The sequence below is a fragment of the Drosophila miranda genome, chromosome 3 (genome assembly GCF_003369915.1).
Source record: "Drosophila miranda strain MSH22 chromosome 3, D.miranda_PacBio2.1, whole genome shotgun sequence".
NCBI lineage: Eukaryota > Metazoa > Arthropoda > Insecta > Diptera > Drosophilidae > Drosophila > Drosophila miranda.
The window spans coordinates 19,276,984-19,298,895 of record NC_046676.1 but is presented as its reverse complement, the minus strand read 5'-3'; the positions used below and the strand labels follow the sequence as shown (position 1 = coordinate 19,298,895).

General features: G+C 46.2%; 1 protein-coding gene across 24 annotated transcripts in view; it reads left to right on the top strand.

Moving 5' to 3' along the window:
* Positions 1 to 21,912, top strand: part of LOC108158029 (protein muscleblind) — a 129,893-nt gene that overhangs the window by 57,898 nt on the left and 50,083 nt on the right. For 3 of the 24 annotated variants that reach the window (XM_033392209.1, XM_033392208.1, XM_033392207.1), the window contains one exon: positions 3,254 to 3,285. The exons of the other annotated variants lie outside the window; for them this stretch is intronic. In XM_033392209.1, the coding sequence (XP_033248100.1) occupies positions 3,256 to 3,285 (30 nt within the window). In that variant the 5' untranslated portion in view covers positions 3,254 to 3,255. The remainder of the gene's footprint in view (positions 1 to 3,253; positions 3,286 to 21,912) is intronic. 24 annotated transcript variants of the gene reach the window in all.

Below are 21,912 nucleotides of genomic sequence, written 5' to 3'. Positions count from 1 at the left end.
GGCAAGGTAAGCAAAAGAGCGGAGAGCTGAATTATCGCCGATTCTTGATGAAAAACCGATTTCTTAGGGAGGGAGCCCATCTCTAGCTTTTCCCGCACTAATTAACTTTCCCTCAAATATTGAGGCAGCAAATAAAACGCTCAATTTACCAAGAAGTTCCCTGCGAATGAAGTAAAAGAAAACACAGAACTCCTGGGCGAAAAAAAAAGAGAAACATAATTATGCAAATGAGGGGGTTTGGGGGAGAGGGGGGGGGGGGGCGAAGCACTGCCACTGCCACTGGCAATCCTCGATAGCTGCCGAGTAAAGTCCTGTCGCCAGTCGGAAAAGCGCATAAGCTGCACGTTAAAGATTGCACAACCCCCGCCCCGTGCGGCTGCCCCCCCCCTACCCCTACCCCTCCACCGGAACCGACAAGAGAAGTGGCTGCCAGAACAGTGTCATCCACTGTCGTCGTCGTCGTCGTCGTCGTCGTCGTCGTCGTCGTCGTCGTCGCCGTCAGCCGCCTGCGGGTTTCATTTCCTGAGCCAAAAAGAAGCCAGAGTTTTCCTGGTTTTTCCCTTTTTCCCTGCTGATTTAGTGGAAAACATTTTTCTTGATTATTTTAGTATAGGAATCCCTCTCTCTCCCCCCTCTCTCCTCCTCTCCCTCTCTTGGCGGCAGCTCTCCTTTGCTCTCCTGCTGCGTGAGAAGTCATAAAGCGATTTGTCATATTTATACAAGTTGATAAAATTATAAGCAGCATCTCGTCTCGGGTGCCTCCTGCAAGTCCTTGCTTTCCTCTGTGTATCTGTATCTGTATCTTTATCTGTATCTCTGTGTATCTTCTCTCTAATTGAATGGGCGGCGGCATTTGCTTTATGCAATTTGTAAAGTTTATCCATGAAATTGAGCTTCAGACGTCTGGTTCTGGATAGTTGACAGATATTTTGTGGCCAGCCACAAGCAATGCGAAAACTTTTGCGAAATACACAAATATTTCTGTAGTTCCCAAATCAATTTTGACACCCCCTCCCCTCCCCCACCCTCGCCAGCCATTGACACCCACTTCTTTTTGCTGCCTCCGCCTTTGGCCTCTGGCCTGTGGCGTCTCCTGCCTCTCCTGCCTCTCTGACAACATTCAAATTACATGTTCAAATTACTGTCAGTCGGCTTAAAGTATTTCCCAAACGATGCTCGCCTTTATTTTAATATTTATTGTTTTCCACGGCAGAGCACAGCCGTAGATTGGACAGCTGCTGCCGCGCTCGGAGAAAATTGAAAACGAAAGCAATGCCAAAGCCAAAGCAGCCCCGGCCTTCAGCCCAGGAGGCAGGCGGCAAACGACATTGTCAGCATTGTCGTGGCATTATGTGCCTTCGAATTGGAGTTAACCTGGCGGCAGGAGGCGGCAGGAGGTGGCAGGAGGCCGTGGCAGGGACAGACTCTTTGCATTCTGTTGTCTCACTCAAAGCGTAATCATTGTCGTTTGTCGCACGTTTGCGAGGCGCCTCAGAGACTCACAGACACCCAGCCTGTGGATGTGGATGCATCCACATGGAACTTATTACTTTCATTTGGCTGTGAGGCCGTCGTGAATATAAATTCATGAGAAATTCATTGCGCGCAGCGAGGCATTTAAGAGGCTGCCCCCCCCCCCCCCCCCCCCCCTCTGGCCGGCCCCCTCTTCTAATTTCGTATTTGCTTAGTCCTTCTTTTTGGCCTAATCCGCCTGATGTTGCCGCATATTTATGGGGCATGGCCCCCAGAAAACTTTATTAGGCCGCATTGAAAACTTCTTCCCTCTGGCCGAGAATCGATGGCCATTATTTGATTTTATTTACATAATGACATTTAATGATGATGATAATGTCTGGGGCATGACACAGGCATGCACAGAAGGGGGGGGGAGGTCTCATGATATTCCAGAAGTTCCTGGGGGCGGGCCTGCTTGGGGCAGGAGGCTCCAAACGGCAACGAAATCGTCGAAATCTTTTCAAGATTCTCCCTTTTTTTTTGCCGCTAACCAACACTTCATTTGCGAGCTCTTCAGCACCCTTTTTGGCATTAGCCAACACTCAACTGGGGGCCACACTTTTTGGGGCCATTACTTGCAGCTTTAAAACCGGACGGAAAATTCATTAAAACTCCCGAAAAGGAAACGAAAGCAAAAATGCTTAACGCACATTTTGTAAATGGCCAACAAATGGGCGCCCCCCCAGCCCCCCCCCCCCCTCCCCCCCATTCTCCGCCCCCTGCCGACGTCGCCTGCTGTTGTTTATGATTATCTCTCCTCTGGGTTTACCCCTGGACCGCCCTTCGAGTCCTTCGTTTTTAGCGCTAATTTCAAATTACAAAATATTCCATTTAGAATTTTTGAAAAATGATTGCAAGCTATTTCATTTCCGTTTCCGTTACACCCCCTCCGTTACGCCCCCGTTGCGAAAAACTAATTACAAACACATAAAACTCAATGGGTGGAGGGGGTGGGGGGGAACAATTGAGGGGCGGCGCGGCATGCAACATGTGACGAGCGCCACGCCCATCCAACTAGATTACCAAAAAAAGTAAATGTCCGCCCCCCAGTGGAGATTTTCCTGCTTTGCCGTTAAGACAACACCCTGTCGGTGGGGCACAGGGGGGGGGCACGGGGGGGGCAGACACTGCCACACTTTGTGGCCTCTGTAAGATGGTGCTTTAAAGTTTTTCCCCAGCTGGGAAATGTGTTTTCAACTGCAGACCAATTTGTGTTGGACATTTCCTTTTATGACACTTGGACTCGAGTTTCCTTTTTGCGGGGAGTGAGGGGGGAGGGGCAGGGGCAGAAGGTTGGGGCAAATCAATCGCCAACGAAGAAGGGAAATCTGAGAAGTCAGTGAAGAGATTGAGCTTTGAGCCCCCCGCCTTTTCCTTTCCGTGCCGCCTCTGGGCGGAGGATGTGGCTGGCCTGTGAGGTCCAGGAAAGCAGCAATTACCCATTTTCTAGTAGGCCACCGAGAGCCAGGAGAGGGCCTTAGCTGCGTGGCACTTGAGGCATGCGGCGGTGAGCCAGGTGCCCCCCAAAAGTGATGACAATCAAGTGCATAATCTGCCTTGTCTGGGAGGCACAAGACCCGCCCCAGAAAAGCAAACAGAAGCTCTTGGCTTTACCCCCCCCCCCGAGAGAAAGTGCTGCAGGGGCCCCTAAGCACCCCCCTCCCTGTCTCAGTTTTCCCTCAAAAATCTTCGATTTCGTAACAAAAACTAAATACATTTCTTTCGTTTCTATTTTCAGGTATGTTTAAGCCGCTTTATCGCAGACTTTTCGTAAGTAAAATCACACTTGGGGATGGGACCAGAGATGCTTCATTAAAATAATCAGCTACAAGGCACAGGAAGAGTGGGTTGTGGGTGGGGTGGGGCGGGGAGGGGGTGGGCTGGAAAAGCTTGACAGCAACAAGAGTGATGGGGCAAAGGAAGAAAGGGGCAGGGACAGGGGCTGTGGCAGGGGCAGGGACAGCGGCTGTGGCAGGGGCAGGGACAGGGGCTGTGGCAGGGACTGATGCGTTGAATGTGTGAGTCCCTTTTATGCCTTTGCCGTGGAATGTAAACAGAATGTTGCTGCTGCAACACTTTCCCTCTGCCAATTGGGGGTGGGGGTGTGGCGTAGGGGGAAGTCCCGACTTGACACTCGTCAAGTCTCCAAGTTTGTCGTCGTCCTTCATCCCCTGCTCTCCCATTTTTATTTCACCAATTAATTATGCAGCAACAGCAAACAACTGCAAATGTAAGAAGATTAAAGCGACTTAAAAGGCATTTATGCAATGTCTGGCAACAACAACAAACAAACAGAACAGAACAGAACAGAGCCGAGGCAAGCACAGACAAGTGTCAGTTGGCTCCTTGCCCCCCGCCCCCCCCTTGCCCCAAGACAAGCCAAGGCATGCATGCGTGCGTGTGTGTGTGTGTGTGTGTGTGTGTCATGTTTACAAGGCTGAATGAGGCATGCCCCCCCCACACCCCCTTGCCAGCCCCTACTCTCTGAAAATTGTACATTAAATTAACTAAAAATAAACTATTGCCCAACGAAGGCCTAAAATTTATTCAAATTGAAAAGTAATTGAAAAATATTCCATTTTAATTGAAAGTTAAACACATTTTGAGATTTTATGACTGGAATTGTGAGATTGAGAGATCTGAATAATTGGAATACCCAAAGCAATCGATTATCCTTTCTCAATGACTGTTGAAGAATCCTCTTTCGTTGCGCCTCAGACCCAGAAAACCAAAACCAAACCCCGAATATGGAACACCTTCCTTCTCTGCCTTCGATTTTCTCATACCCCTTGATTTTCACTTAAAAGTCGACACTTTTTGACAGCCAAAGGCCTGTGCAGGGGGGGGGAGCTTTTTGTTGTTGTTGTTTCTTTATGAAAAATGCTTAATTAAGTTACAAAATGAAAATTATAGACAGCAAAAAGTGGGATGTGTGGGGTGAAACGACGGCAGTGCCCCGCCCCCCCTCCACCAACGCCACCTGAAGCCTCATTTTTACACAGAGATGTAGGTTTTTTTCTATATAGGGTAGTGAGGGGTATGCTCTACATATATGTATGCTCCTTGGGGGCTCTGGGGGTAACCACTAGTCGGCAGGGCCACAATCCACTCGGGTTTGTCCACAAAGTTACTCCTCATGCGGGCGGTGAGTGTTTCACAAACACTTGCACACCTGTCCACACACACACACACACACACACACACACACACACACACGTTAGCCCGACTGTGCGCCACCCCACCCCTCTTTTTGATAGAATTTTAAATATAACAATGGAATGAAAAAAGCCAAGGCAGCGGGAGACACATAAAGTTGAAAGAAACTGAGTGACACTTATGGTACCGCCCCCCCCCCCCTCCCCCCTTTCGAAATCATCTTCAGGAATTTTGTTGGCCTTCCATTAGCCAACACTGGCCAGCTGAAACTCAATTGCAAGCCACACCACGCCCTCACTCATTGTGCTCTTGGTCTGCTCTGTTCTTCTCGAATTTTCCCGCCCTTTATTGCCTGATTGACCGAATGAATGAATGAATGAATGAATGGAAGGGCAGAATAAGTGCGTTAACCAACCCTGGCTGCTGGCTGCTGGCCGTCCAACTCCGCGCTTCTCAATTAAATTTCATATAAATATTTAAATTATTTAAACACAATCACCGCTTGGCCCTGGCGCTGTCAATGTTTTTTAAAGCGTGTGGCATGCCCCTCCCTGGGAAATATGCAACAATTTAAAGCTCTTTTGCGGTGGCTGCTTTGGCCACAGTAGTGCCACCGTGCCACCGTGCCACTGTGCCACCCTGCCACCGTCTGTGTGCGTTTTTCATGCGTTTTTCCCCATGTGGTTTATTACAAATTGATTTCATTATTGTTCGCCCGGCCACCATTTTGGGCCTTCGATGCTGTGGGCGATTTGAAAACTGATTGCAAACACATGATTATACGTAGGTCCCCGCAGCACTTCGTTTGAGTGCGCGCCATCGATTGTTTAATTAATTTTATAATGAGTTAATTTTACGCTGCCCAGAAAGTTCAAACATTTTTCCACCAAAGGAATCGGAATCGGAATCGGAATCGCCATCGAATGGTATTGCATGGGAAAATTCAATTAGAAATCTGCTTAAGGGGCACCACATATAAACGAATAAATTCGTGTCAAATTATGTTATTTCGAGTCAAATTCTTTTGGCCCACGGCCAGCAAGAGAGAGAGAGAGAGAGAGAGGGAGAGGGAGAGAGGGAGGGAGAATGTTTTATAAATAAAATCCCCAACCAGAATAAAGACTCAACAAATATGCCTGCCTGCACGATTCTTCTGCATAATTAAGCACTTGAAAGATACAAAAAAGAGTAAAAACTTTGGTTTTTCGGTGCCATATTTTGTGAGTGGATTCCCTGGCGCTTTTCTTGGGCCAGACCCCCACAAATGTTGTTAAAATAACTCCTTAAACGAATTCCAATTGTCACCGCAATTGCAGGACGCCTCCTGGTCGTGGTCCTGGTCCTCGTCCTCCTCCTGGTCCTCGTCCTGGTCCTCGTCCTCGTCCTGCTCCTGTCGATGTCCCCCCATTTTGTTTCTTGCTGGAATTTTTGTGCGATTTTTCATTTAGAGAGTTTTCTTGTAAGGGCGCGGGGGAAAAACTTGGTCCTTTTCGCACGACAACGATTAATGCGAAAACAGAACTGCTGCCAAATTCCCAAGAATTCCCCCCCCCCTCGAGACTTGGGAAGGGATGAGTCGCTCAAAGAAAAGGAGGGAAGAAAAAGTCCTGGCTTGTTCTGTGAAATGCCACAAGGTGTAAAATTGAATAATTGAAATGAAGCGAGTGGCAGGAGCAGCAGCGGCAGGACAATGAAGAGCGGAAAGAAAATGGTAGAGGGGGGAGGCAGGAAAAGGGAAGCCAGCGGCTGAAGCGAGCAACAAAGTTTTTACTTAATTGTGGTTAATTCTGATGGATTTGTGCATAATTAGTGAGTAATTAAATTTCGAGAGTTACTAAGGCGAAGGGGGGGGCGGTTGCAGGGATTAGAAGGATGTTGGATCGAAAAATGGGGGAAAATTTCGAGGTAAGGATCGCAAGGATTCGCCTCTTGGCTTTTTACAATTGAAAAAATCTTGAGAATTTCATTCGAGCAAAAGAATTTTTGCGTTTTTCGCCTTGCTGCATTCTCTCTCTGTCTCTCTGTCTCTCTGGCTGTCTCTCGTTTTCCTTTGGCCACAAGGTATGCAACATATTTCCTTTATTAGCCGCAAAGCAACACTTGAAAGCATTCGGCCCCCGCGGGGCACTTGTGGGTGGTGGCCTAATGAAATGTGACATTAAGTGCTGATGCTGACACGCCCCCCGCCATGGCCCTGGCCCTGGCCGCCAATGGCCGCAGCAGAAGTGGCGCTCAGTGGCGCAATTTTAATTGTTGCCACTGCCACTGCCACTGCCACAGCAACAAATCGAGTTTTCTGTTTCTGTTGCTTTTCCAGTGGCTGTTGCGGTGGCAAAACCCGCCCCCTCCCATCCCCCCAAGGCTTTCGGTTTGCGCTCAGACAAATTCAAAAAAAAAGTGTCGAAAAAAATTGTGAAAAATTCAACGAACAAGACGAACAAAACGAAGGGTAAAAAAAAAAAACAATAACAAAAAGTTTTTAATTAAAAACTTTTTTCTGTTTAAATCTGGTGGGGTGGACAGGGGGGGGTGGGGTGGGGTGGTTGGGGGCTGTATCGAATAATTAGACCAAGATTAGCAATTGATGGAAGGTGCAAGGTGGCAGGTGGCAGGTGGCAGGGTCCTGGACGCAGCATAAACAACCCGTTAAGCACTTCCGGGGGGGGGAGGGGGCCAACTTTCGAATTGCAGCCACTTATTTATGGGGCGCGCAGAACTTTGCGGCAAGTAGGGTCTGTGTCTGTGTCTGTGTCTGTGTGGCAAGAGTCAAACAGCCAGGCATGCAATTTAAATGGAATCGTACAATGCGGCGTATGCGCAATGTGCAAGAAGGTGGTGCCACCACGCCACACCACGCCACACATAAATTGCCACACACAGCGGCAGCAGCGGCAGCAACAAGGCACAAAGCTCGACTCTCCTGCACGCACTAATAAATTATTAAATGCCTGCAATAAATTTCAAATTAATCGCTGATATTTATCTCCCCACTGCAACACGCCATTGTCCGCGCCACACACACACGCACACCCTATAATTATGCTTGCAACCAAAATTAACCACTCATGCCCCCCCCCCCCCCTTTTGCTGCAATTAAATTTTTTATAATTTTCATATTTGTTTTACGTTTAATTTTTCGCCATTTTTCGCCATTTTTCCAACTTAATTTCGCCATCATTTGCCATTGTTTCTCCTGATTGCCGGCCGCCGTGTACGAATTGTTAATTAAATTATATTGTGTCTATTTATTTAATTGCATTTCTGTTTGTTTGTTTGTTTGTTTGTTTGTTTGCAATGGAAATTTCGAGTAGCCCCCCAAAGACCCCAATAATGAACGTAATTAAGTGGCAACCAAAGAGAGGCTTGAGGTTTTCAGGCGCATAAGGTGATATTTGGCCCAAAAAGAAGTTGCACCTTTCTCTCTCTCCCCCCCCCCCCCCCCCCCACCTCCCCTCGACCACCTGGGAGACTCTGGGCCGTAATCATGGCCATTATCAGTGGCGACAAATATTCCACATTGTTTTTGCCAGCCGTACAAAACTTTTTGCCATTTACCATATTGTCCCTTTTCGGGCACATATGTACGGCCCTGCCACTGCCCCTCCCCCTGCCCCTCTTCCTGCCCTGCCCCTCCTCCTGCCCCTGGCTCTGTTTCTGTGCTTTTTTGCCTGCATTTCAAACTGAAAATTAACACAATAATGGCATTCAGAGACAAAAGGGGCACAACAGAGACTGGGAAAAATATGCAAATGTCATAGGAATGTGGTGGCCAGAGAGGGAGAACATTTGACCATTTATAATGGCGAGGCGCCACATGGTGGGGTGTGGGGGGAGGGGGGCATATAAATTATAACACCGGAGTGTCTATTAAAATGATTGTATCCGCTCGATTATGCACACATCCCCCCTTTGCCGCTGGGCAAACTTTTTGACTTCATCACAAAGCAAATACAGATACAGATACAGATACATTTGTATCTATAAATTGAGGCCAGGAGTCTGTGGCAGTATTTTGGCTGGAAATAAATACGAAATTTCAAAGAGCCGGGCGCCTGAATATTTATTCAGCATTTAGTCTGCCACTCGTCTGTTGCAAGTTGATATAAAACCATTTTGACAGCTAATTAGTTGCGTATCCATGTGGCAAGCATGTGTCTGTCTCTCTCTGTCTCTCCGTGTGTGTGTGTGTGTGTGTCTATTTTGGACACTCTTTTGGTTGGACAACTCTATAAACCAAATAGAGACATCATTAATCTCTCAGAGGCAAAGATGCAGGTGCAACCGCAGCCAAAGGGGTGGGGGGGGGGAGGGTAAAAAGATAGATAGATACGTGGTAGATGCTGCAACTGCAGCTAATAAATTTTGACTTGCAACCGCATGCACTCCTGTGCGTCCAGGACACCCCCACACTCTCCTCTTTGGACCGCAATTGCATCAACTGCCATTCAAAATAGATGAGCTAAAATAAGCAGGCAGCTGACAGGCAGACAGCCAGACAGGCAGACAGCCAGACAGGCTTGAGGCCCACTTGAAGGCATTCATAAACAAGGAAAGTGCCAAGTTTTCGCCAGAGACAGAGGGGAGGCAGGGATAATGCAGTTTGTTCTGTGTTTGTTTTAACTATCAATTAAAGTGACTAGATTCCAATTATGTTCACGTCTCCCCCCCCCCCCCCCACACTCCTCCTTGGTCTCTCTTTTTCCCACTCTCTGCCATTGTCTCGTATCGCATTGTGTTTGGCTCTCTCGTATCTTTGAAATTAGTCAAATATTTGTTTGCTGCCATTGTGCTGTGCGTGTCTCCTTGCTCTCCTTAGTCCCTGATTTATGCCCGTTGTTTTGGCCATGTTATTGATGCGCATAAATCAGACAAAAGAGGCAACCGGAGAGAGGAAGAGAGGAAGAGAGAGGGAGGAAGCTGTGGCTCGGAGGATACATATGTCCGAGTCCCAAACAATGACAAGGACTACAGGCCAACGAGAGGATAGGCCTGCTCTAGACAGGCCTTGTCCATCGATAATCGATAATAAAACCTATCTATTGCCGTCCAATCATCGTTTATTGTCCAAAATGTTCCAAACGTTTCCATTTCCATTGCTGAATTTTGCAATTTTCAACTTTAATTTCCCACCACGGGGGTCTTCTTCTTTATTATCCCCACCAATATCCAAGCTGAAAACCATAACAATTACAATAATGGGGGAACAGCAACAAAATGCCACCAACAATTATGTGGAAAACAAAGTTTTACCGTGCAAAAACATGCGTAAATTTATGCTAAGCCAAATTGTTATATAAAATACTAATACTACGAAATTACTCCATGGCCTGGTGGCAGGGTATGGGGGGAGGGGGGGTGGGTCACGGGATTGCCATAGGTTGCCAGAGGCAGGGCAACAGTGCGTGCAACGCATGTGTCCGTGTCTCCGCACAGCCTGTACGTGTCTGTGTGTGTGTGTGTGTGAAATATTAATGCACAACATTTAAATGATTGCAGCAAACAGACGACGTTTGGGGATTGAGGGGGCGGGGGGGGGCACAAAGTGCGGTTTCCCGGCCCGTGGGGCAGAGACTGATGGACTGGCCTCTGCGACAGATGCTGGCGGCAGGAGGCAAGCGGCAGACACGCAATGATCTGATTAAACATGGTAATGAAGTAGTCAAAATGTGGTGCAACGTGGCGTATGCGTAATTTCAGTCGAACGGACCGAGAGCCCCATCTCTGTGTGCGTGTGTGTGCGTGTGCGTGTTGGGGTGTTTGTTTGTGTGCCTGGTGTTGCTGCTAATTTAAATTTACGCGCATCGCTATACGGCGTGGCAACGGGGACGGGGAGGGGGGGGGGCACACGAAAAGTAAATCCCAGTGGAGGCGGCAACAGCAGGAGCAAGCCCATGGACACACACACACACTGGGCTCTGACTTTGACGCTGCCTGCAGCTTTCACACACACACTTGCATGAAGTCATGACGTAAATGCAAGCACTCCCCCCACTCGCTCTCTCTCTCTGCCGCTCGCTCTTCCGCTCGCTCTGCCGCTCGCTCTGCCGCTCGCTCTGCCGCTCGCTCTGCCGCTCTTGCTGCTCATTTCGGTCGATCGGTCTGCGTTTCGGTTCGGCTCGGTTCGGCTCGCATCAACCAAGCGTGCTTTTATTTTCAGCGGCCGCCGACACGATCGAACATGCTTTTAATCCAGCAAGCAAACATGTTCGATGGCTCGAATTAAAGTTGCATTTCCATGCGGACTAAATGCGAATGCCTGCCGTTGCGTTATTTTCCTTGTTTTCACACCGATGCATTTTTAATGCACTCCTCGCGTTGATTTATCCTGCCCGACTGTTTTTCTACTGTGATTTTGCAGCATTTTTTTGTGTACCGATTTGCTTTAAACCACTTTCAATATTTATTAGCTCGACTGCATTCTGTTTGCACTTTGCACAGCTCCCTCCCTCCCCTCCCCCCCTTGGCCGCCCGGCGACACACATTCCACACCCATTTTCGTATGGGCGAATACGGCACGTTATGCCATTATTTGTTTTCGCTGATTGCATTTGATTTTTGGCAAACGCCAGACGACGGCACAAAAAAAAAAAAATGGGGATCCGACTGGGTTTGTTAGCTAAACAAATACCACATTGTTCGGAATGCACTGAATGCACTGAATGCACTGGATGGATGGCAGTCGTATGCCATTTAGCCTTGCAGAAAATTGGATCAACCATAAGCATAATTTACTTAGAACCTGCCACACTGCCACACTCTCTCTCTCTCGCTCGCTTGCTTGCCACAGAAACCCACTAATTAGGCGCAGGTGGAGTACTCCAACTCGATGTTGACCCAAGAAGGACGCACGGCCACTAAATGCACAAAATTTGGTGCCATGAATTAGCCCTAGTCTTGGCCTTGGTTGGCCCTTAATTAAGTTAATAGCAGGTACAGCTCCTCCACATGATTCGATTACAAACTTATGCACTGCCTTCAACATTTTCCGTCGGTGATTTCTCTGTGTGTGTGGAAGAGATTTCTCATAAAAAGTATTTAATGCATTTTTCTGGCAAACTCCTTATATATTTTTGTTCTTGAAGAGGTTACCAAAGAGGTTTTTCATGGACGTCAGGCATAAACGACTTCACGAAAACCGCTTAAAGCAGCAAAACGACAAGAGTAATGATATTTGGCACAAAAAAAAAAAAAAAAAAGGGAAAGAAGACCCTGGAAAAGAGGGAGAAATCCTGCACCCCAAGGGAAAACTTTGACTGCACACACACACACAAAGGGGGAGAGAAAGGACACACGCATATTGGTTTCGGAAGAACTTTACTCAGATTTTGCGAGAAGTAAAAAATGAAGTCGAAAAATGGGGGAAAACTTTAAACGACGACGACGATGATGATGGCAGTCCAGCATTAAGTTCCACACAGACACACACACACACACACACACACACACACACACACAGCAGCAGTCGCGTCGCACACTTTGAGACAAAAAAAAAAAAAGTTCATAAGCAAAAACGTTAGCAGCAAAAAAAAAAAAAACAAAAAAATGACAGTTGAACTTTTCCTCTAACTGCAGTTCTGCTTTACGTTTGCACTTTTGGCTTTTTAATAAAACAAAGTCTCTCGGCCACATTTGTATAATGTCTTACAGACAGCCCCTCCCCTCTGGAGCCCACCCCTCGCCTATCACTCATCAATGGAGGCAGAGCCCCGTCCCACGCTGCAGCGGCAACATTTTAATACATTAAGTAAACACATCCGAATGCGAAAAGTTTTTCAAATATTTTCTGCATGATTTTTCCCGTCACTGTGGGGGGCCCGGAGCCCCACCCAAACGAAGTTTCCTTCGATGGCTCTCCACTTCGCTGTCCAAAAAAAAAAAAAAGTGTGCAAAAGTTTCTTCATTTCAAAAATGCACTTGTTGATTTATTGGAATTAATATTGGCAGACGACTGGCTGCTTCCGTGTGCCCCAAAGACCACTCGACTGCAGGTGAAACCAACTCCAAAACGGCACAAACCTAATCAAGTAAAGTGTTGTGCAAAGGGGCACATGCCAGAGAGAGAGAGAGAGAGGGAGAGGGAGAGAGAGAGAGAGGTGCAGGCACTGGCTGCAAGGACCTGCCACAAATCTGAGCTCTGGCCAGGACTAGGCCTGGCTATCAATCCGCTTATGGTTGAAAAAGAATTCGTATTATAATTTTGACGCAATGAGAGAAGGAGATCCTCGGACCGAGAGAAGAGGCAAGGCAATTCAAAGTGGCAAAGGCAGGGAGAAGGAAAAGCAAATAATGAATGAAAGACAGAACAGGCAAGGCCTAAGGAGAGATGGAAAACGCATTGTGGGAAAAAAAAAATTGAAGAAAACTGAAAAAAACTTTGAAAATACCATTAGGAAAAATATAATTAATTAAACTAAAAATGCTAAGAAAAAATACCACAAAATACTAAAACTACCACTATTTATTCATCGAATATGGACTAATGAGAGATGCATAGAAGAGAACTGAAGAATACTTTGAAAATACCATAAGGAAAAATATACCTAAAAAAAATACTAAAATTTCTAAGCATTCTATATCGCTTAAATGAACTAAAAATGCTTTAAAAAAAATACCAAAAAATACTAAAAATACTACTATTTGTGCTTTGAATATGGACTAATGAAAGCTGTATAGAAAACTGAAGAATACTTTGAAAATACCATAAGGAAAAATATACCTAAAAAATACTAAAATTTCTAAGCATTCTATTTCGCTTAAATGAACTAAAAATGCTATAAAAAAAAAACCAAAAAATACTAAAAATACTACTATTTCTTCCTTGAATATGGACTAATGAGAGATGCATAGAAGAGAATTGAAGAATATTTTGAAAATAGCATAAAGAAAAATAGACCTAAAATAATACTGAAATTTTTAAAAATTCTATATCGCTTAAAAGAACTTAAAATTAACAAAAAATACCTAAAAATACTAAAACTACTACAATTTCTTCTTTGAATATGGACTAATGAAAGCTGTATAGAAGCAAACTGAAGAATACTTTGAAAATACCATAGAAAAATAGACCTAAAAAAATACTAAAATCTTTAAAAATTCTATATCGCTTAAGTGACTTAAAAATGCTAACAAAAAATACCAAAAAATACTAAAACTGCAACTATTTATTCTTTGAATGTGGACTAAATTTGTAATAATTTTCGTGCCACTTTTGTGTGTCTTTAACATGACCTTAGGTCCAAACAAATTTACTGCTCTCCCAAGCGGACCTGGCGCTTGTAAAGTTGTCACTCGCAGGACCCCTGGTAGCCCCCCTTGTAAGCCAATAAAGCTTGACAGGCCCCCATCCTGAGAAGACAACAAATCTGAAATGCATGACAAACTGAAAATATCACAGCAGCAGCAGAGCCAACAGATTCATTCTTTGAGTAGCGTAAAAAATTATGGTAAATTTTTGATTAATTGCTCTGTCAGGCACGCGTCTGGGCGGAGGGGGTGTGGGGAGAAGGACACGAATTTGAAAATATTAAAAAAGTTTTCACTTGACATGTTATTGACTTGTTAAAATGCTTGTCTCGCTCGCTCTTTCTCTCTCTCTGCCGCAATATCATTTCTCTATCGAGAGGGTAGTTTCGTTGGCAATTCTTTTTCCTAGCTTCTTTCTTTCATTCTTTGTCCTTGCCGTCGTGCCTCGTTGGCTGACTGGGCTCTGGCTTCTGGGGTTCTCGAGCTGCTTATTTATTTATAATGTGGGACTTACTTGGCTATTCAGGCCACGTTCCTGCTTCATGCACGAAAATTGCATTGGCGTCCGTCCCTTATCCTGGGGTTGTCGCGCCCCGAAACTCAACTCCAGTGCTGAACGGCACGGAATGGATCAAACTTGTGTATAATTCGCTGAGGGTTGCTTTCGAAATAATGTCGACTAGACTTTTATTAGACAAGCTTCTCTTCTGTGTGCTCCTGCTCCAGCTCCAACTCCAACTCCAACTCCGTGGCATCTCTGTGTCTCTTCCGAAAATTGGCAAGAAAAAGCGTTGGTAAAACTTTGTCCTGGGGTAAAAATGTAACCCAGGCACGAATTTTCATCGTCTAGCCGTTTGAAAAAATGTCTCCAGAGTGGGTGGGGTGTGGTGTGTGCTCTATATGTAGATGCTGTTTATTTGACAAAGCATGAAAAATGCATGTGGATTTTGTGATCAGCGGCTGGGGCTCAATAGGTACAAGGGGGCTGTGGGATGTAGCGGCGGTGGCTTTTTCCATCAAGTGTGGTGTGAGGGGCGGGGGGGGGCTTTACAGCTGAAGTATTAAATCCTTTGTTTGGCATATGGAATGTAGGGAGATCCACTTGCACTCGAAGGCTGAAGGCAGTTTAAAGGTTTTCGTAAAATAAAGTCCATCTTCCTCAGGGAATCCCCTTTCCCCTTTGGGTTGTAGTGCCCACATACGATCCACACACGATCCCCATACAAATATCCATGTTTTAGCCAACAAAGCGGTAAATTTTTTGTTTCTACCAAATGGTTATGAGTTTTTCATCCCCCCAAAAACGCATAACTTGTCACAGAAATGGAAATCTGAGCCCCAAAAACTCCTCCTCCTGCCCCCCCCCTGCAGCAGCCTTACGCTTGTCAACATATTTTCTAAGCTCTGTCGACAAAATGGCGCCACAGCAGCAGCCAACAAAGGGCGATGCCATAACTGTTATCTAAAGCTTTTTCTGCTCTTTATTTTTACTTATTTTTTGTGTTGTTGTTGTTTGTTGCACAACTGAAAAAGGGGCGACGGGGACGCGGTGGCACAAAGTAGAAAAAATGCGCAGAAAAGTAGTAAATTTTACGCGCATTATTTAAATTTACTTGACTCTAATGTAAATTTACATTTTTCTCTTTGCGCTGAAGCAAAAAGAAAAGAGGCAAATCCCCTAGAGCATCACCAGAGAGCTCCAGAGCTCCAGAGCTCCAGAGCTGGAAAGTAAGTAAGCTTTTTCCGAGCAGCATGTGTGGTGTGGTGTGGTGTGGTGTGGCACGGCCCTAGCCCGGAGGCAGCACTCTGGCATTGTGGATGCCACTGCCACTGCCACTGCCACTGCCACTTTCCTCTCGATTCTCTGCACAAAAGACGCAGTAAACAAGTGCACGAAAACAAAACAAATCTCTGGAGAAGGACGACACAACACAACCCCCCAAAGAGTGGGGGAAAAAACTCGGTCCGAAATTGCGGATTGGAAAGTTTTGTATGGGGCCTGCTTATCGGGAAATATTGCCAGGCAAAACCCAACGAAAATGGCAATACTCCAAGAGAAATTCCTCCTCTGTTCGACTGTCCGACTCTCCGACTGTCAGTTAGTCAGTCATGGCGCTGTCATTGTCTGCAATGATGTCCTGTTCGGTCCCCACCAATCGCGGGGGGGAATCGGTTGACTGATTTTTTGTACTCATTTGTCGTCTGTCAGTTTTTGGCGCGTTGATTTGCCGCTGTCATTGTTCGGAAAGTCGCTGTTTTCCACCATTTTTCAAAGGTATGCAGGTGTCCTGTATTTTTTTCTACATTTCCTATAAATTCTACATTTCATTTGTCTTCGCCACAGCCCCCCCCCCCCCAAAACATGGCGATGTTTCAATTACCTTCCACAGACCTGGCCAAGCGGAGAGTTGATTGCTTTTTCGTGTATTTATTTGGCATATACAATATTGCATTTTCGGAAGAGGCCAAGTGGAAAGGGGGGCGGGCCAAAAGAGCTTAAAGTAGGAGAATATATGTTTTTGTGGATCGCATTGGTGCCATTAGCATTTCACGCGCCGTTTGCTTGCCATAAATTCTAATAACTCACGAGTTTAACATAAATTACCAGAGCGCATAATTAAAATGACCAAAAGTGGGCGAAAAAAAAACCCTCCTCCCCCACTCCTCCCTCTCACCCACTCTGTGTGGAGCTGTGCAAATAATTGAAATTAAATGACAGAAACATAAACTTTAAACCGAGTCCAGGGCCGAGTCTCGGTGCGAGTGAAGAAGCCACAGAAACCCCAAACGCAGTGCAGTGCGGAATGCGATCCACAGACATCCGGCATGACGCCATGACAAAATAAAAGTAAATTAAACTGTCATATGTTCTGAAGCAGACTCTGTCGTCCTGTTTCGTCCTGCCGCTGTCCTGCCGCTGTCCAACTTGCCTGCTGTTGGCTCATCTGTCAGTGTGCGAATATATGTCTGTGGAAATACGCCGCGTGTCATGATAAAGCACGTCGAGAGTCGAGAGTGTGTTGTGGCAGTGAGCAGGGGGCAGGGGGGGGGCAACAAGCAACACAGTGTGACCAGATAGATTTCTAGGTGGGACGTGGAGGAGGAGGTGAAGGCGGGTACAACTTTTCTGTTGATAATTAAGAATAAATGCGAGAGAAAAAAAGAATCTATTTTGGCTTTCAAATTGTTTGTTAAACAAAAATTAAAGCCACGTATTTTTGGACAGCATTTTCTGGACTTGTCGTTGTTTCCACTCTTGTCTGCTGGCCAAATGCCAAAAAAAAAAAAAAAAAACGAGGCGCTGCAGCAAAATAAAAAAGAGAGAAAAAAAAATCAATCTTTTGTGGCATTTGCCAGGAACTAGATTTACGACAACGACAACAGGAAAGTAGCCGGAAAAAAACAACAGACAAAATAAAATGAGGTCTTAGCCAAATAGAAGCAGGCCATGTGAAGTATTGCGGACTTTTGCTGCACGGCTGGGGAATATTTAAGTGCAACCATCTGATAATTTCTTCATTTCAGTATCATTCGGGATATTTCAATATATTTTGATAACAAGCAAAGTTTCTTTTGGCATCTTTCGAGTTGTATTCAGATCGTACATTCTTGGGTTTCCAAAGCCCGTAGCCTGGCTTGTTGCTAGGTTTTAACCGCAGCAAAAACCATTCAAATGTAAAGAGTCTCGTCGCCCCCTTGAGAAGAAGCACAGGGGGGGGGGCGCTCATCTCCCATCCGTTCGTAAGCCAAAAAGTATACTTGACATTTTTTTTTTGTATGCTGCTCAAAGCGAGAAAATATTTCAAATACCAAGGCCCCTGACCGCAGAAAGTACGTTGAAGTACTTCAGAGTGGGTGGGGGGTGGCGGGTGGGGAAAGAACTTTTGAAGAACTTCTCTGGGAAGTTCGTTCCGGCGCTCTAATAACAGGAATAGAGGAATACATAATAATAAAGCAAAGCGTTTGTGCAAATAAATATGCAGGCCCTTGAAATTACTTGCGATGAACTGACGATGGGCGATGGGCGACATCTAAATGTCGTTGGGGGATGGTGGTGGGGGGGATTGCTGGATGGCAGCCCAAACACAAACTCAATTTCCAGCAGCCCGCAACTCAATTGTCAATGAATAAATTTCTTTTCGCTCAACTGGAGAGATGACTGTCGGGCAGCCGCCAGGCCTGCGAATGGAGTCCAAATCCATTATCCTTATCAGGGCACGGCCATCGGCGCTCGACGCTCGGTCGCGAAACTTTTGCTCTGTTCCATTATTTCTGCTTGCGTTCCGTTTCGTTTTCATTTCCCACACCCCCCTGCCAACTCCCACTCCCACACCCACTGCCATCTGTGCCCCCTCTCTGGCTTTGGCTTTTTTCCTTTTGGTTTCTGCTCGCCTTCCTTCCTTCCTTCTTCTTCTTGTTTTCCTTTTTTTTTTGGAAATTAATGACGCAAACGGCCGGAAAATTTAGTAACTTTTAGTCATGGCGTGTGGATGATTCGCAGGCGATACGTTGGAAGGACCTCTCGCGGCTCATCAGCCGGAATAACCATGGAATGAAATCGATATTTATGAGCCTTTGTCTGGGCTCCATGCGAGTGTGGATGGCGCGGACGTGGACGTGGACGGAGTGCTGGGGTTCTGTTCGTGTGGAGTGCGTTGTCGGGGGTCATTGGGGGATCTCTGAATCTCGGGAGCTTAATAAATTAAGTAAGAGAAAAGTTTGATGCTTTTATTAAAAAGTTTAGCATGGCTATGGATTTGGTATTCCTCTCATATTTGTACTGCAAATAAAGTCCACAAATCAAGAAACTGTCAAAGTGTAGGCAATAACTATAAATTCTGGGAGAAATGAAGTCCAACTTTGTTTCGGAGCAATCAATAACAAGTTCCACATGGGTTCCACAAAACCCGCAACTTGCATTTCACTAAAAATTTACAAATTCCAAAAACCAAAGCAAAAAACTCAAAAAACAAGTTCCACATGGGATCCACTTACAGTCCACACATTTAAATTTCATCCCCATCGTCTGTCAGGCCAGAAACAAGCTGTAACTTGCAAATTCCTTATATTTCGCATAATCCACTTACGAATATGTCCCACTTCATTGGATAATGGGGATGGCGATGCCACTCAATGCTGGGAGCCAGCCACTGCATTTTGCGACCACAGAACGTTGTCAAAACACGTCCCTGCCATTCTTTTCTCTCCGCATCGCTTTGGCACTTATTACGCCACCAGTTTTCCACCCCACGACAATATCAAAAGCCAATTAGCATACATTTTCAGGCTGCATCCATCCACAGGAGGGACGGGCACAGAAATCAAACTAGTCCAAGCGGAGAGTCTGGCGGGGCAGCAACCGAAAAATGTTCGACCCACCATCCCTCCGTGCCGCACTTTAAGCGTATTCATGGTGTGTCCCCCGCACAGCCCCTCCCCCTCCCCCCGCACGTCATTGAGTTCTTCAGGAAGCAGAAGCAGAGCCACAGCCCGAACATGAGCCAGCAGCAGCCATTCGGCATTCAGCATCCATGATGGCATGTCAACAAGAGAATTTCCCATTTTGTTTGCTCACTCACATTTTGGGGGAGGGGCGGGGGAGAGGCGGGTGGGTGCCATTGGGGGTCCTTATGTGTACGAGTGGAGTGGACCAGTCCTCTCTGCCCTAGGATCCTATATCAAATTAACAAAACAAACGGACCAGCAAGCCGAAGAAGATACCCGGCACAAACTTAGAAACTACTTCAAGCAGCAAAAATAAACTAATAAGCAAACTGAATGCCAGAGCAGAAAGAACAGAGAAGAGAACTAAAGCCGATGGCACTGATGATGCCACTGGGGCATCAACAATGGGGCAGGAGTAGGAAGCCATCCCAGAACAAGCTGCTCGGCCTCGTCTTAATAAGATAAATAGGCACTTGAGTGCAACTTCTGGGCTGTTGTTGGGCGAAAAACTTCAAATGGGTTTCGTTCCTGAATCAGCTCTTGGTCGAGGGCCAGAGCCTTTTGCTCCTGTGTTCAATATTTTGTTTGTTAATGATGGGCAAAGTTTGTGGCCCGCTTTGTGCCGATCTACGCAAATTTCGGGCAGGCTTTTCCCACACTGATTTATGTGGCAATAACAGGCGGAGAGACGTTTGCTTTTGCGGCTACGGTGGGGCAGATAAATCCGTAAATTTACTTAAACTTGGGCGGTATTTCCAGGCCCAAAACTAGCTCTGAGACCTGGCTTTCTGCAAGTACTTTCTGGCCCCTGCCCGCCTGTCTTTCTTGGCCTGGCCAACGGTGAATATCAATTTCCACATTAACACTCTTTTCCACTCCATCACCATCGTTGTGTACTCCAATTACGGGGGGCTGCAGGAAAATTGTCATTACTTTTTCCCAGTGATTTACACTTCAAAAGCCGACCAGCAAATCCTTTGAGGGCATTTCCTCTTGCACTCCTTTTACGCTGTCTTTCGTTTTTGGTCCTGCCTTGCCTCTGCATATTCGTCAATTGCAATTTTTCAATTTATATGCCACGGATAGGACGGCGGACGGCGGGGGGGCAAGCGAATTTGCTCGTTTCTGTTGTCTTGTCCTGGCCCTTCCCTGCCCTTGTGCGCTCGCTCTCTCGCCCTGGCAATTGCTTTTGATTTGACTGTACCATAGAGTGAGGGGGGGGTGGTGCGGAATGCCACTTGTAAAAATATTGGCATAAATTATAAAGAGGCCACCAGCCACCAGCCACCAGCCACAGGCTCCTCCGATGGCATGCAGTGCACGAAGCCAAAAGGCGAAATGTTTCCGCTTAATAAGGCTTTCCGTTTCCGCTTCTGGCCGCTGCCTGCTGGCTGCCTGCTGCTTCCTTCCTTCCTGCCACACACTTCAAGTATCCCCCCCCCCCCCCCCTCTCTCTCCACTTCCGCTGCTCCACCATGGACCTACTTGGTATGCATCGCAGGCAGCAGTTTTGTGGTCGCCTCCATTTATCTGCTCCATTGTTAAGCTCGTTGTCAGCGCTCGGCAATTGATAATGATTATAATGGTCGCTGTACCACCACCCCACCACCCCCCCACTCTTCCTCCCACAACTACTTACATTACAATGCACTCACCCGCTGCGTGTCTTCCAGTCCCCCCCGCCCGCCCCCCGCCCCCACAATCGTTCAATGAATGGATGGCAATTTCTTTCAAAGCTCATGCAAATGACTTTGGATTTTAATTAAAAAGCAAGTGGACCCCGTCCTGGGAGTGCATTTGATGAGCCTTGATGTTGGCGTAGAAGATGGGCACGATGGGCAGGGGGGGTGGTGGGGGGACGGCGGGTACGGCGGGGGTGTGGAGTGCCAGAAGGATATTCTGTGTCAGTGATTCCTTTGTGCTTTTTTGAGGACAGGCCTAAAATGCTTTCAAAAATAAAGTCAATGATTTCCCCATCCCTCCCTTTCCCTCCTTTCCTCCTCCATGGTTTTTTTTTTATGAATTATGCTGGCAATTATGTAGGAAAAGGCAACAATAACACACACACACACACACACACACACAGAAAGAAACGAGAACAAAGAAGAAGCTGCAAAAAAAAAAAAAAAAAAGGGTTGCCGCTTCCGCATCCGCTTTTGGGACAGAGATCCCTGGTGCCTGCCACAGTTTGCTTTCGGTTTATTGAACCTGTTTAATTAAGCGGAAAATGTCCCGTTATTTGTCATCTGGCTTACAAAATCACTTCCCCCCCTCCCCGCTCGTTTACTGTTTTGTTTTGAGTGTTGCATAATTGGCAACAGATGGAAGATGCCACAAGCAAAGAAAAACCGAAAACAAGGAACAAAGATTTTTCCCCGATTGTAAGTTCCTGAAGAAAGCGTAGATACGAATGGTTTGCCGTACAATTTCATGATTGATTTAAGATTTCTTAGTCGATCGATTTGTATGAATATATATCGATTGGTTCAATCATATGCTATCGATCCGTTCAATTTAATTGATTATAATTATCAGTCGAAAGATTTTTTTGAT